This window comes from Raphanus sativus, chromosome 7 (genome assembly GCF_000801105.2).
Source record: "Raphanus sativus cultivar WK10039 chromosome 7, ASM80110v3, whole genome shotgun sequence".
NCBI lineage: Eukaryota > Viridiplantae > Streptophyta > Magnoliopsida > Brassicales > Brassicaceae > Raphanus > Raphanus sativus.
In genome coordinates this window covers 10,755,000-10,768,546 of record NC_079517.1, presented here as the reverse complement: position 1 = coordinate 10,768,546, position 13,547 = coordinate 10,755,000, and the positions used below count along the sequence as shown (strand labels likewise).

At 34.2% G+C, this 13,547-nt stretch overlaps 2 protein-coding genes and 1 long non-coding RNA gene across 3 annotated transcripts; 2 read left to right on the top strand and 1 right to left on the bottom strand.

The window, feature by feature from the left end:
* Positions 1-255: 255 nt before the first annotated feature.
* Positions 256-1,174, bottom strand: LOC108832274 (protein SOB FIVE-LIKE 2-like). The gene has a single exon (XM_018605765.2). It carries the CDS (start codon positions 853-855, stop codon positions 433-435), a length of 423 nt encoding a protein of 140 aa, XP_018461267.2. The 5' UTR covers positions 856-1,174; the 3' UTR covers positions 256-432.
* Positions 1,175-3,145: 1,971 nt separating this feature from the next.
* On the top strand, positions 3,146-4,123 carry LOC130497668 (uncharacterized). Its single transcript, XR_008936677.1, has 3 exons — positions 3,146-3,381; positions 3,464-3,589; positions 3,663-4,123. It is a non-coding gene; the product is annotated as an uncharacterized LOC130497668 (long non-coding RNA).
* A 1,975-nt stretch (positions 4,124-6,098) lies between these two features.
* On the top strand, positions 6,099-11,573 carry LOC108816352 (phosphoenolpyruvate carboxylase 4). Its single transcript, XM_056990382.1, has 20 exons — positions 6,099-6,284; positions 6,405-6,568; positions 6,676-6,790; positions 6,919-6,996; positions 7,113-7,181; positions 7,251-7,329; positions 7,413-7,489; positions 7,633-7,728; positions 7,887-8,028; positions 8,141-8,233; positions 8,334-8,404; positions 8,496-8,735; positions 8,904-9,029; positions 9,108-9,209; positions 9,325-9,471; positions 9,614-9,712; positions 9,791-9,879; positions 9,989-10,115; positions 10,208-10,414; positions 10,569-11,573. The coding sequence occupies exons 1-20, from the start codon at positions 6,129-6,131 to the stop codon at positions 11,391-11,393; spliced, it is 3,102 nt and encodes a 1,033-aa protein (XP_056846362.1). The 5' UTR covers positions 6,099-6,128; the 3' UTR covers positions 11,394-11,573.
* The last annotated feature ends 1,974 nt before the right edge of the window (positions 11,574-13,547 follow it).

The window sequence follows — 13,547 nt, the reverse complement described above, 5'->3', positions numbered from 1 at the left end:
AAGCTGTATTCGCTAATTTGGGGCGACTCCTATTGAACCATTTGGTAAACCTTAGAAATTTCTGTTTTGTCGTCAACTTCTTTGTTTTATCTGAAATACAAATGTCTGGATCTGAATAGTGTTTGAATGATGAGTGATTAGTATACTTGATTTACTTTTGAATGGCTACTGATTATTGAACCGTTCCCTTTGTGTTAGAACGGAGCGTGGATAAGGTACATATAATCCTGTTAAAGTTACAGGAACGGGACTTGCTTTTAGCAGAAAACAAAATCCTGTTAAAGAAAGAAAGGCAATTACAAAATAACATCTGAAACGAAAAAACAACAGCTACATGTCTGGATTTGATATCAGCTCTGGAAACTTTTTTACCTTGAGCCAAAGAGAACAATGGATATAGCAATGGAAATTGTAACAATGTATTGAGGAGTCTTATTTGGTTTTGCTCACCTTGCCTCTACTTTTGACACGACTAGCTTCAGTGGTTTTTGTTCTAGCCTTGAACTCAGATTCCTCTTCTTGGTCACTGAACTTTTGACATGCTCTGTTCTTTGTCTGATGATATACTTGTGTGGCATTGCTTCTCTTTGCAACTGCATGATTCTTGGTGTTCTTGGGAAGCTGAGTGCTAGGCCATGAAGAGGCATCAGACGTCATCGAGTCATCGCTCCTATTTTCACTACTACCTTCATCATCGACCTCTTTTACACGGAAACCATCACCATCATCATCGTGCTCTTCATAGACAACTTCAGATTGATGGTTTCCATGGAAGGTGTCTTCTATGTACATAGTCCATCCTGATTCACAGCTACTCTTCTCCTCAGCACTTCCATGGATACTTGGAGACTCCATTGCCAACACAGAAAGTTAACTAAGCCTTTTCTTTGTTATAACTTTAGGTACCTCAGCTACTTCTAATCTCTTTACCCTCTGTGTCTCTCGCTGTCTTTGGCTTTGCTCTTCACCATCAATAATAAATACTGTCTTCTTTTATCTGATTTATTTCCTTTCTTGTGTTTCTGAACCAAGAAAAGCTGGAGCTTGTGGAATCACTCATATAAATAAATACCAGAAGTGAGTATCACCACATGGCAAACTTAGCACCATTGTTTTGCCCAATTGAAGAACTACAAGACAAGTCATTTTCAAATATATATGTAGGAGAAAAGGTTAGCCTTCTTGAAATAAATAATAGTACACTTTCTTTAAAATTTTAATTATCTTTACACATTTCTTTTATTAGAGATACTAGGTGATAATCCCACCTTGTGCGGAGTCAAATACCTAAAATAATGACATATTTTCAATTTAAAATCAATTATGTATTTACAATTATTTCTACGTATAAGAATAGGTTTCAAATGTAATAAAGCATAAACATGGCACAAAATATTAAATAATTTTTCTTCTTGTTTTTATTTTAATGATTTGATGGTGGTAGTTGTTTAAAAATTGAGTTTTATTTTATGTTTACCTCTTTATAATTGATTTTAGGTTTATAAAATCGTAGTATAATTTTATACTCAATTTTTTTCAGTCTATTTAGATTCTTAAAATATATGTTAAGTCTGAAACAAATTCAAATTGGTTGAATTAAAAACATAATCTTCTTTTCTAGAGACAATGAATCAGGTTCAGTTCCATTCTCTTTAGTTTAGGGTCGTAAGAATTTTTTTACGAGTGTGTCTCAAGTGTTAAATGAATCGCAGTATAATCGGAACGTGAGATAGTATCTCTCGTTGTAAAAAGATCCATGTTTATGTGATGCTTGGCTTTCACCTCTTGCATTTTTTTCTTTATCAGTCATTTGGAGTCCATATTGGTTACAGCTAAGCAAATCAAGCGTGGGAGCATCCATATCTAACGTTAACGACGAGGGATGGTGTAGTGAGAATTTGACGACCCTTCTTTTGAGCATTAAAGTAATTTGATTTTTGGAATTTATGAAATTTGGTCCTCATAGTACATATAATAATACGCATTGTGGGTCTCACGAGTGGAAATATATGAGGAAACTGTACACATCGTTAATGCCTCCAAGCTTGTTTCTTTGGGAGACTCCTTTGTATTTTCTCATGTGGGTCTTTGTACTACCATTCATCCTACACGTGTGAGTACTGTTTCTCTCTATAACATCGTTATTTTATTGGGAGTAAGCTTAAACTACTTTTTGGCCAATGTTAGATAATTTATACATATAACTTGTTGAATTTGATATTGTTTCCTTTCGACACTTAGGTGGGTGAGTAGTTGAGAAAAGAACAAAAAAAGAAAGAATTTGAATTGGCTTCTCTTTCACTCTCATATGTATATTGATGGGTTCTAGAATATTGGTTACTCATGTTGTTCGTAAATGATGATGAGTCTATGAACTGAGAAAAAAATATGCTTTTGATAAAAATAAAAAAGAAAAAAAATTATGCTAAAAGTTTTTTTTAATGTTTTTTAAAAGTAAATTAATAAATGTCATGTTAATTGGTTGCTGTTAGAAAAAAAAGTGGATATGTCCCTTTGCACCAAACTTTTTCCTTTACTTCAAATGCCTGCTTCTGTCAAGTATACTTCTCCATGGATTTATTTGTCTCTTACTCATAAGTCTCCCATGTGAATTATTACATATATTATTGTATTGTGTGTACATATTTTGGAATGTTCTCTCATTTGAATTAGACACACCACTATACTTCTTAAAATCATTTTTCATGATTTGGTTACCATCTTAGATAAGATGACAAAAACTCTGATGTAACATCATACCTTTCGATTTTTTTTCTTGAGAACACTATTTTGCCTTACATATCCTCTCTATTATATTTCTCTGCCTTTTTGTGTTTTTTCTTCTTCTGTATCATGGTATCAAGAAAGTGCAATAATGTTGGTTTATGGGTTTCAGAATTCTCTGCTAAAACTATTCTATCTTTTTAAAGATTTTTTAGTTGTGTTCATAACCTTCTAAATAAGTTTTCACAAAAAAAAACATTATAAATATGTAATTCGGACGCAATTAAATGGAGACCAAATATGTAAGTTTAGATAAGACTGTAGTAAGACATTTTGGTTAATAATATAAATTCATAAGTCTTCGTACACTAAATTGATTTGATTAATAGAGTCAGTCGATTTAATAATGTGTTTGGTTTTTTTAAAATAATTCATTTTTTGACTGTGTTTGGTTTTTTTAAAACAATTCATTTTTTCTCTCAGATGCCTCTACCTCCTCCACCAGCAGTTCCACCACAGCCTCACCCAAAATAAGTAGTTCATCCAGATTTGCGGGTGTATCTATCTGCACTATATAAGCAAGATATACAGTTGAGGATTTGCTTACCAAGTCTAAACGGAAAGGTTTGAACATTTTGGACTCTGATAAACCGTCAGGTATTTATTAGTAAGTATATTTTATAATTTCCTTTAAAATTTTAAATCATTTTTATTATTTTTTTAAAAAATTGTTTTTCAGGTTTGGGGCCAAAAACGTGTTTCCCGGAACATTTCAGAGACGATCAAGGGATATTACAATGGGGCTTATCCGAACTGGAACATGACTCCAGATCACGTTAAAACGACTGGATTTAAATGTTTTGCGGTAATATTTTTAATATTTAATTTTTAATTATTAATTATTTATTTTAATTTTTTCAAAATTTTGTTTGTTTCAGTAAAAATGACACTGATCCTTAGGAATCACTGAGGGAATGAAGAGGGAATTTCATGCAAAAGCGAAGATCCGCCTTTACAACACCGTCCGAGATTAGAAGGACAAGTGGGAGATCTACAATTATGACGGGAAGTCTACGGAGGTCACTCAAGATATATGGGATGAACTCATCGCCTATTAGAAGCTACCCTCCTCGATCCAAAAGGCCAACACGTGCTCCGCTTCCTGAAGAATGAAGGATAAGATGGTCATTTGCCTATGCTTCATAGAACTGGACAAAAACTCCATGCCGGAATTCATTTAGAAGTTGTAAATTTTAGTTGTAATATTTATTTTATAATTCATTTAAGCTTATATTTATTACTGAAATTTAATTTTAATCTTCAATTTTATTTATTATTCATGTTTGTAGTTAGAAAAGACGAAAGTTTTGCCATCTCTATCTGATTTCTTCAAGATGATTCACACCACATAAGACAGGATTTTTGCTAATCCTGCATCCGAGAAAATCTTCAACAATGTGGCTATTTGGGTTGAAGAGCGAGAGACACAACTAACCCAACAGTCTCCAAATGGGTTACCCATCAATTTGACAACAGAATAGGTCGACAGGATCTTCAAATAGGTAAATTTAAAACTTTTATTTAAATTAATTTGACTATTTAATATAATTAACTATATTGATATGTTTTTTATAGGTGGCTCCTAAAAAAAGGGACGAACGGTAGGAATAGGTTCTGTTAACGAAGTTGCAATGGCGACTTTGTCATACTCTTTGAGACGGGATCATGAGACTTCTCGGATGCAGGCTCGATTGGATAGCCAGCAGGTCCGTTTGGACTCTCTTGAGGATCTGCTAGACCTGATGGCGGTAGGAAACCAGAATATGCAGAGAGCGTTGGCGGCCAGACGAGAATCTCTCGAGATACAAAAAGGGGATCCCGAATCAACCGATCCAGCAGGCTCTACGGTACTGAGCGCCCCCTCCAACTACTTCGATGACCTTCTCTTGTAGCTTTTTTATTTGTTTCGTTTTGTATAATTTAAATATTGATATTACTTTAAGATATTTATATAGTTCTTAAAAATTTGTTTTGTTTTCATATTTCGTTTTTAATTTTTAAAATATTTTAAAATTTTAATATTTAATAAAATTATAAATAATATTATAATTTATATAACTGACGATGTAAATTCGTTGTAAAATTTACATGGAATTTACATATAATTACTCGTAAATTCCTCGTAAACTTTACGAAAAGCAAGAGTTGTAAAGTCCTCGTAAATTTTACAACTTTACATCGAAATCGTACGAGTACTTTACAACGAAATTTAACGAGTTGTTTACGACGAATATGTTCTTTCCATTTTACGACAAAACCAGTTCCTCGTAAATATTACATGGACTTTACGATGAAACATCCGTTACGATGGGCATTTAATAACGAAACATATTTCCACGTTAATTCATCCTAACACCTCTTTTACGACGAATTTACAACGAATACAACCTTCGTAAAAAGTAAATTTTCTTGTAGTGATACAAAAATTAAGTATCTCTTATTTTAGATACTAGCAAAGAATTTTGGTTAGAAATGTTCTAATAATTTTTAATATTGTGAGATTGATTCTTTGTTAACTCGGGGATATCATGAATTTATGGAATGATTCAGGCTAATTATCAATTAGAAGTGTAACCTATAAATTTTCTTTTCGGATATTCAAATGGATCCACATAGATATCAAAGAGCAATGTGATTTAATTTTGTGCAACAGATAAATCGAATCTAAAATATGTTAGGCGTTCCTTTCTTACCATTCGACCACAAGTCTTGCACAATATTATGGGACTGCTGTAATGTATTACATTTAATGTTAATTAGGTGGTTGCCCGCAGATTTGCGGGTATAAACATTGTGTAAAAGTATATATACATTAATATAAATCTGAAGACTGATGAACAAAAAATTATTTCATAACATTCTATTTTATTTTGTTTAACCACTTTGTTTTATATAAATGCAAAAAATAAACTATTGCAGAATTACAAATTTTCCATAATTTTGTAAAATCACTAATATGACTACAAAGAAAAACACAAATATGATTACAAAAGAAAACACAAATATAAAAATTAAATTTCTAAAAAATATGTAAAACAAAAAATATATTGACCTTTCAAAAGAGGGATCACAATCTAATTTTAATTATTAACAATATAAAATTGTTATTAAAATTTGTGAAGGAAGAAAAGAAGCTTGGCTCCTCTCTAGATTTTCACGGGTAATTAATGAACTAGCACCACAAATTTAATTGCGCAATAATTTACTGCGTTGACCACCACTTGTAAGCATGAGATTGCATCAATAAGTTAGTAAGCCACCATATATAGCTAACAACCCATAAATCACTCGTCTAAATATTTCACTCTGATCACTACACTCTCTCTCATTCCTTCATCGATACAATGACGGATACGACAGATGATATTGCAGAGGAAATCTCATTCCAAAGTTTCGAAGATGACTGCAAGTTGCTCGGAAGTCTCTTTAATGATGTGTTGCAGAGGGAAGTCGGAAGCTCATTCATGGAGAAAATCGAACGCATTCGAATCCTCGCTCAGGTTTGTTTTATATTAGGATATACCTGTGTTAAATATATTATTAAAAATTAAGTCACTAGTGTACAAAGGTTTCGGAATAAAGAGGAATGATACTAGTGTTTGTGGTTAAAAACGTTTCAGAGTGCGTTGAATTTGCGTTTGGCTGGTATTGAAGATACTGCAAACCTTTTAGAGAAGCAACTGACTTGTGAAATATCCAAGATGCCACTAGAGGAAGCTTTGACATTGGCTCGTGCATTCACTCACTCTCTTAACCTTATGGGCATTGCAGACACTCATCACAGGTCATGTTTTTAGAAAAACATTTACAGCAAAAGTATTTACAAATAATGAACAAGCATAATAGATTCTAAATTTTATTTTTGTATGTAAATTTTTTTTGTTTTTCCAGAATGCATAAACTCATAGACGCCACACAACTTTCAAGATCATGTGATGATACATTCACTCAGCTATTGCATAGTGGAATTTCCTCGGAAGAGCTTTACAAAACGGTTTGCAAGCAGGTTGACTTCATACTATATCTGTTCCAATATGTTTTTAACACGTATATCATATGTCACAACAAAGCATGAGCTGCGTGTCAAATTTCCACAGTTTGATACTTGATTGCAAATTTGTTTGTCGACTTTAGGAGGTCGAGATTGTTCTTACTGCTCATCCTACTCAAATTAACCGGAGAACCTTACAGTACAAGCATGTCAGAATTGCTGTAAGTTTGGAATGATGTTGGTATATATATATATTCTTTACCTGGATTATCAAAAAAAATATATATATATTCTTTATTCAAAAAATTAAGCGTTAAGAACATTTACTTTCTTGCAGAATCTTTTAGAATATAACAGCAGATCAGATATCGGCCATGAAGATCGAGAAACACTCATTGAAGATTTGGTACTCTTCTTTTATAATTCTTTTTGTTAGAGCATGAAAAACTAATATACTAATTATCATATTATAAAGGTTAGGGAGATAACTTCAGTATGGCAGACTGATGAGCTTAGACGTCAAAAACCTACTCCAGTTGATGAAGCTAGAGCTGGTATTATGTTAAATCGAATTACTAAATTTCTATAAAAATTTAGTTGACATTCCCTTCACTTTTCTTCCCTTATAATTCATTAGGTTTGAACATTGTTGAGCAATCCCTTTGGAAAGCTGTACCACATTACCTGCGTCGTGTCAGCAATTCCTTGAAAAAAGTATGTTCTAATTAGATTTCTAGTGTATATCTGGACTAATAAGTTGCTAGGAAAAAAAATATTTATCAAGCAATAAATATAACATTCCAAAAATAAATCTGAATAAACTCAAGTTACTTAACCTTGAGAGTATTGTGATTTAGTTCACGGGGAAGCCACTTCCATTAACATGCACGCCTATAAAATTTGGTTCTTGGATGGGAGGTGATAGAGATGGAAACCCAAATGTGACGGCAAAGGTTAGTCTTTTTTTGTATATTATTCTAGGTCACAACTCATTTCCCATACAAAATTCATGCTAATTACTTTTTCATGAAGAACAGCGAACTTATCTTTACTTAAACCATGTGATTTCCTTGATATCTCACACTTGAATGTTGTGATAATAATTTTTCAGGTCACCAAGGAAGTATCTCTCTTGTCCAGGTGGATGGCTATCGATCTGTACATAAGAGAGGTTGATAGCTTAAGATTTGAATTGTCTACAAATCGATGCAGTGACAGATTTTCAAGATTAGCAGAGGACATTCTTGAAAAAGGTATGCTTCTATCAGTTTCAATTGAATTTGTATATTTTTCTATTCATAATAATTTTTTTACTATAAAACCTTACAAATTGATGTTTTCTCCCCTCAGAGAGTTCTGAAAAAGATTCTGACAGAGGACAATCAAGTTTCTTAAACCAGCAAAAATCATCCTTGCCAATACAGCTTCCAGATAAAGCTCAGCATCCTTCTTGCATTGGTAAATAAATACTCTTACATTTTGTACTGGTAAACACGACCAACATCCACACCTTTTTTCTCATGCATTCATGTTTTTATAACTCATTTCATCATTACAGAAGATGGTGATTCACAACATTCCAAATTTGAAATCAATTCAACGACAGATTTTGTGCCTCCAAATCTCCAGGTAAGGCAAAGCCTTTTGATATGTACATGAAACATAGTTTTGTTGAGCTCTTGCCAAGTCTTGATATTTTGTCCTTATTTTCCTTACACAGAAGCAAAATGAAGAAGACTCTCCAAAGGTCGATTCAAAGTCAAATGCTGATGATACTCATACGGCAGGTCTTACTTCGCGAGGTTCTTTCTCATCTACATCTCAACTTCTCTTCCAGAGGAAACTATTTGCGGAATCTAAAATTGGGAGGGTCAGTTTTCAAAAGCTACTAGAACCACCTCCACTTAAACGTGCTGGAATGGCTCCTTACCGTATTGTACTTGGAGATGTTAAGGATAAGGTACAAGTCTTTAAAATTGTCATTCAAATATAACTTTTACTTGTTGCTTGAATCTTAGCCTATTGTAACTCATTTATTAAAAAAAATCTTAGTAAGCATAAAAGTTGAACCATATAAATGTACCATGTGCTCTAACTAATTCTCAAACTGAATGCTCTATGATCACAGCTTGTGAAGACGCGAAAGCTCCTTGAACTTCTACTTGAGGGTCTTCCTTGTGAGTATGACCCTAGGGTATCGTATGAAACGTCAGAGCAACTTCTAGAACCATTGCTCCTCTGCTACGAATCACTGGTAACAATCCAAACTCCATGTTAAAATAACGTTCCATCAAAATAAATGATCTTTAACATCATTCTTAATTTTACTTAGCAATCATCCGGTGCTGGTGTACTAGCTGATGGAAAACTTGCTGATCTGATCCGTAGAGTTTCTACATTTGGCATGGTTTTGGTGAAACTTGATTTACGTCAGGTGAGATTTTCTTCTATTTCTTTGGATCGCTCTTGTTTAGTGGTTTTTCTCGCATAATGTATTATATGAATCACGTTGTTCAAAAAAAAAAAGTATTACATGAATCATTTACCAGGAATCTGCAAGGCATGCTGAAGCTTTGGATGCAATTACAACATACTTGGACCTTGGTACTTATAGTGAATGGGATGAAGAGAAAAAACTAGATTTCCTGACAAAAGAACTTAAAGGCAAACGACCCCTTGTTCCTCCCACTATTGAGGTCAGAATACCAATAACCTTTTAATTTCAAGCCTATCTTTCAGCATGTGTAACTGGTGCATTCGGACAAGAGTCATCCAAAAATATAACTTACTAGTAATATATTACATTTTTATGTCAGCTGTGGTCTATAATATATGTAGGTTGTTCCTGAAGTTAAAGAAGTATTGGACACATTCCGAGTTGCTGCTGAGTTTGGAAGTGAATCACTTGGAGCTTATGTTATTTCCATGGCTTCAAATGTATGATCGTTTAGGTTTCTCTAGAATCGAATGTAGCTATAATAAAACAATGACAATGATTTTTTGCTAACTTTCCAGGCAAGTGATGTCCTGGCTGTGGAGCTTCTGCAAAAAGATACTCGGCTTGCGGTCACTAGTGAACATGGAAAACCATGTCCTGGTGGAACGTGAGTTTAAATCTCTACACATTATTTTCATACTATTTATAAAAACATTTCAATGTTTGTAATCATTTTAAATCGTATCGTTTGATGACGTACTCTCTCATTGCTTTAGGCTGCGAGTGGTTCCTCTTTTTGAAACGGTGAAGGATCTAAGAGCTGCTGGTTATGTTATAAGGAAACTGCTTTCAATAGATTGGTACAGAGAACACATCCAAAAGAATCATAATGGTCACCAAGAGGTACATTACAACTATATAAGTTCAGCGAATTCTTTGTAGAAGGAAGAATAACACCTCTAAAGAACTTGGAACAATAAATATATTACGTGCAGGTGATGGTTGGATACTCTGATTCAGGAAAAGATTCTGGACGATTTACTGCTGCATGGGAACTTTACAAAGCTCAAGAAGATGTTGTTGCTGCTTGCAATGAGTTTGGGATCAAAATTACTTTGTTCCATGGACGAGGAGGAAGTATTGGTCGTGGTGGTGGCCCGACCTATCTCGCCATACAATCCCAACCACCAGGCTCCGTAATGGTCAGTTTTCATCTCTCTTGAGTTTTCTTTTCTTCATGGTGACACAAGAATATGGTCTTTTACTGGTTCACAGAGATTTAAGTCGCTTCGAAAACCAATACATAACCACAACAATAATTTATGATAAATATTGATTAGTACTTGGTTTGGCCAGGGCACTTTGCGTTCCACCGAGCAAGGTGAGATGGTTCAAGCCAAGTTTGGTATACCACAAACAGCTGTTAGACAACTAGAGATATACACAACCGCGGTTCTACTTGCTACCTTAAAGCCTCCTCAACCGCCTCGAGAGCAAAAATGGAGAAATCTAATGGAAGAAATCTCAACAATCAGTTCCCAAAACTACAAAGGCACAGTCTATGAAAACCCAGAGTTTATCTCATATTTCCATGAGGCAACACCACAAGCCGAGCTCGGTTACCTCAACATAGGAAGCCGACCAGCGAGAAGAAAGAGCTCAACTGGCATAGGACATCTTAGAGCTATCCCTTGGGTCTTTGCTTGGACACAAACAAGGTTTGTTCTACCAGCTTGGCTCGGTGTAGGAGCTGGTCTAAAGGGTGTCTCTGAGAAGGGTTATGCAGACGATATTCAGGAGATGTATAAAGAGTGGCCATTTTTCCAGTCAACTATTGACCTTATAGAGATGGTGTTAGCCAAAGCAGACATCCCCATTACGAAACTCTATGACGAACAACTTGTCTCTGAGAGCAGAAGAGGACTTGGTGATATGCTGAGGAAAGAATTGATGACTACTGAAAAGTATGTGCTTGTGATAACCGGCCGTGAGAAACTCTTGGAGAGCAACAAGAGCTTGAAGAAACTCATAGAGAGTAGACTTCCGTATCTTAACGCTATGAACATGTTGCAAGTTGAAGTACTTAAGAGGCTAAGACGCGATGAAGATAACAATAAGCTTAGGGATGCTTTGCTAATCACAATCAATGGTATCGCCGCAGGAATGAGAAACACAGGTTAACAAACTAGCACAACACATTTAACGGAGATTTACAATAATCTACTACATGTTTTCTTTTGGTTTGTTCTTTTGCGTCTTGTTCTTGTTCTTTTTCTTTTTTCGGTCGGCTTTGTTGAACAACAAGGTACGTGTATCGTACATAAGAGAACGTCGGGGGATTTAAATTTATCATTGAACTAATTCAACAGTTTATAAACTTTATATAGTTGTAATCTTTTGGGCTTAATGGAAGACTTTGTGCTCGAATTATTGATAAATTGGGTAAACTACAACAACACAGAACGAAGTCTGGCAATGCCACATCATCCATTTCCTAAGAGCATCTTAAGACCAAGATTATCGGCACTTCTTAGTGCAACTCTTAGGCAGTTATGTCTCTGCACTATTCTTGGGCCACCATGGTTCACTTTTTTCTTAAAAAAAAGCAGAAAACCAAAAAAAAATAAAAATTTAAGGACTTTATTTTAGGGACAACCAATAAGGTTGCTCTTAGTAGGACATTTTTAAAGTCCTTAAAATCTTTTTTTTTATTTTTTTTTTATTTTTGATTTACTTTACCCATGTTCAGCAAACGCCAAAGACGAAGGTAGGACGGTTCTTATACTAGGACATTTGGACACATGAATTGAGAAATGTGGTGGACCCCCACACCAAAAAACACTAAGGATCTCTATCTGGGACACTGATAATTATGCTCTTTATACAACCTGTGATTAAACCCCATCCTGAAATTTTATAACCGATTTCGTTGATGAATAGTCAAAATGTGCATGCATGCGTCATTTAGGAGAAATGAGTATCCATGATGGATTAGTACAGAAATAAAATGTCTTATATTTCACGCATACTTCAACGTGACAGAACTGAAATAGCGTTAAATTGTTTATAAACTGAAATAATTTAAAATGGGTAACATAACAGAAATTAATTGTCTTATATGCAAATCGATATAAACCAAAAACCATCTAAACAGTAAGATTTTTTTTTTGAAACTAAAATTAGTACTATGAATGGTTACAAAAAATGAAGAGGAATAATGTACTTTTTAGATTCCTAATAAATTTTATCATTCATAAAAATTGTTATTTCCTTTCATTCCTTCTCATTTTTAATTGTAAAGAATTAAAGAATAAATTTGATCTTTACTGAATTTGACATGGAATTACCATTTTTATAGTTTTCATAATTTTATTCTTATTTGCAATTTTTCTATTTGTTCTTAGGGTTTCCGAAGAGATTTGAGAATATATTTTCATGTATAAATCCGAAAATATTATTCTAGAAGACACATTCTCACTTATCAATTACACTAAAGAACACAATTCTACTTGACACACTTTATCATAGCAATTTTACTAATATAGCCCTTAACTAATCAGTTGGTCCTTTTTATTTCCAATCCTAAAGAGATAACCAATCTCGTTTCATTTCGTTATCGTTTCTGTCTTTCCAACAAATAAATCTTTCTTTTTTGTTTTTTAAAATATCTCCAAACTAACCCTAATCTCACTGTTCCGAAATCCCATCATCTTGTTCTGAAATCCTATCATCTCGTCACTGACCAAGAAATCCTCCTTTCGTCATTAACTCGATCTGTGTTTAGACTACAAATACAAACATAAAAGTCTCAAGTCAACAGCGAGGAAACGAGATCTAACCTTCCATGTCAAGATGTTCATATGAGACACATGTGACCACAACTCTGCTGACCACTCTACCGACGGCAACTCTTCTGACCACAACTCTGCTGATCACAACTCTCCTGACCGCTAAGTTGCTGACCATAAATCTAGCTACTTGGTGTCGGACTACAACCCGCCTGACCACAACTCTCTTATCCACACATTCCTATGTTCATATGAAGGGATGGCTGCGACGTGGATCCTGAAGCTCCTATTCTCAGTCAATATCGCGCCCATCACAATTCAACTCTACGTTGCCATCTTAACAGGCCTGATTCTCCGAACCACCACTCCACTCACCCTACTGATATGAACCAAAAAGCTTACTTCCTCTTAACCTAATATCTCTTAGAGATTAAGTTAATTCTTGGAAGCTTCTCTATTATTAATAATAAGAAACCCTTATATAGGGATACAACTTTGTAGAATATGGAAAACCCTTAAACTAATATAAAAAGTAAACCAATTATTA

Bases quoted from the DNA above. Each gene is read 5' to 3' on its own strand.
- LOC108832274 (XM_018605765.2), bottom strand. From the start codon at position 855: ATGGAGTCTCCAAGTATCCATGGAAGTGCTGAGGAGAAGAGTAGCTGT.
- LOC108816352 (XM_056990382.1), top strand. From the start codon at position 6,129: ATGACGGATACGACAGATGATATTGCAGAGGAAATCTCATTCCAAAGT. The intron at 9,472-9,613 runs GTCAGAATACCA...TAATATATGTAG, and splicing joins TTGTTCCTCCCACTATTGAG to GTTGTTCCTGAAGTTAAAGA. The intron at 10,415-10,568 runs GTCAGTTTTCAT...TGGTTTGGCCAG, and splicing joins AACCACCAGGCTCCGTAATG to GGCACTTTGCGTTCCACCGA.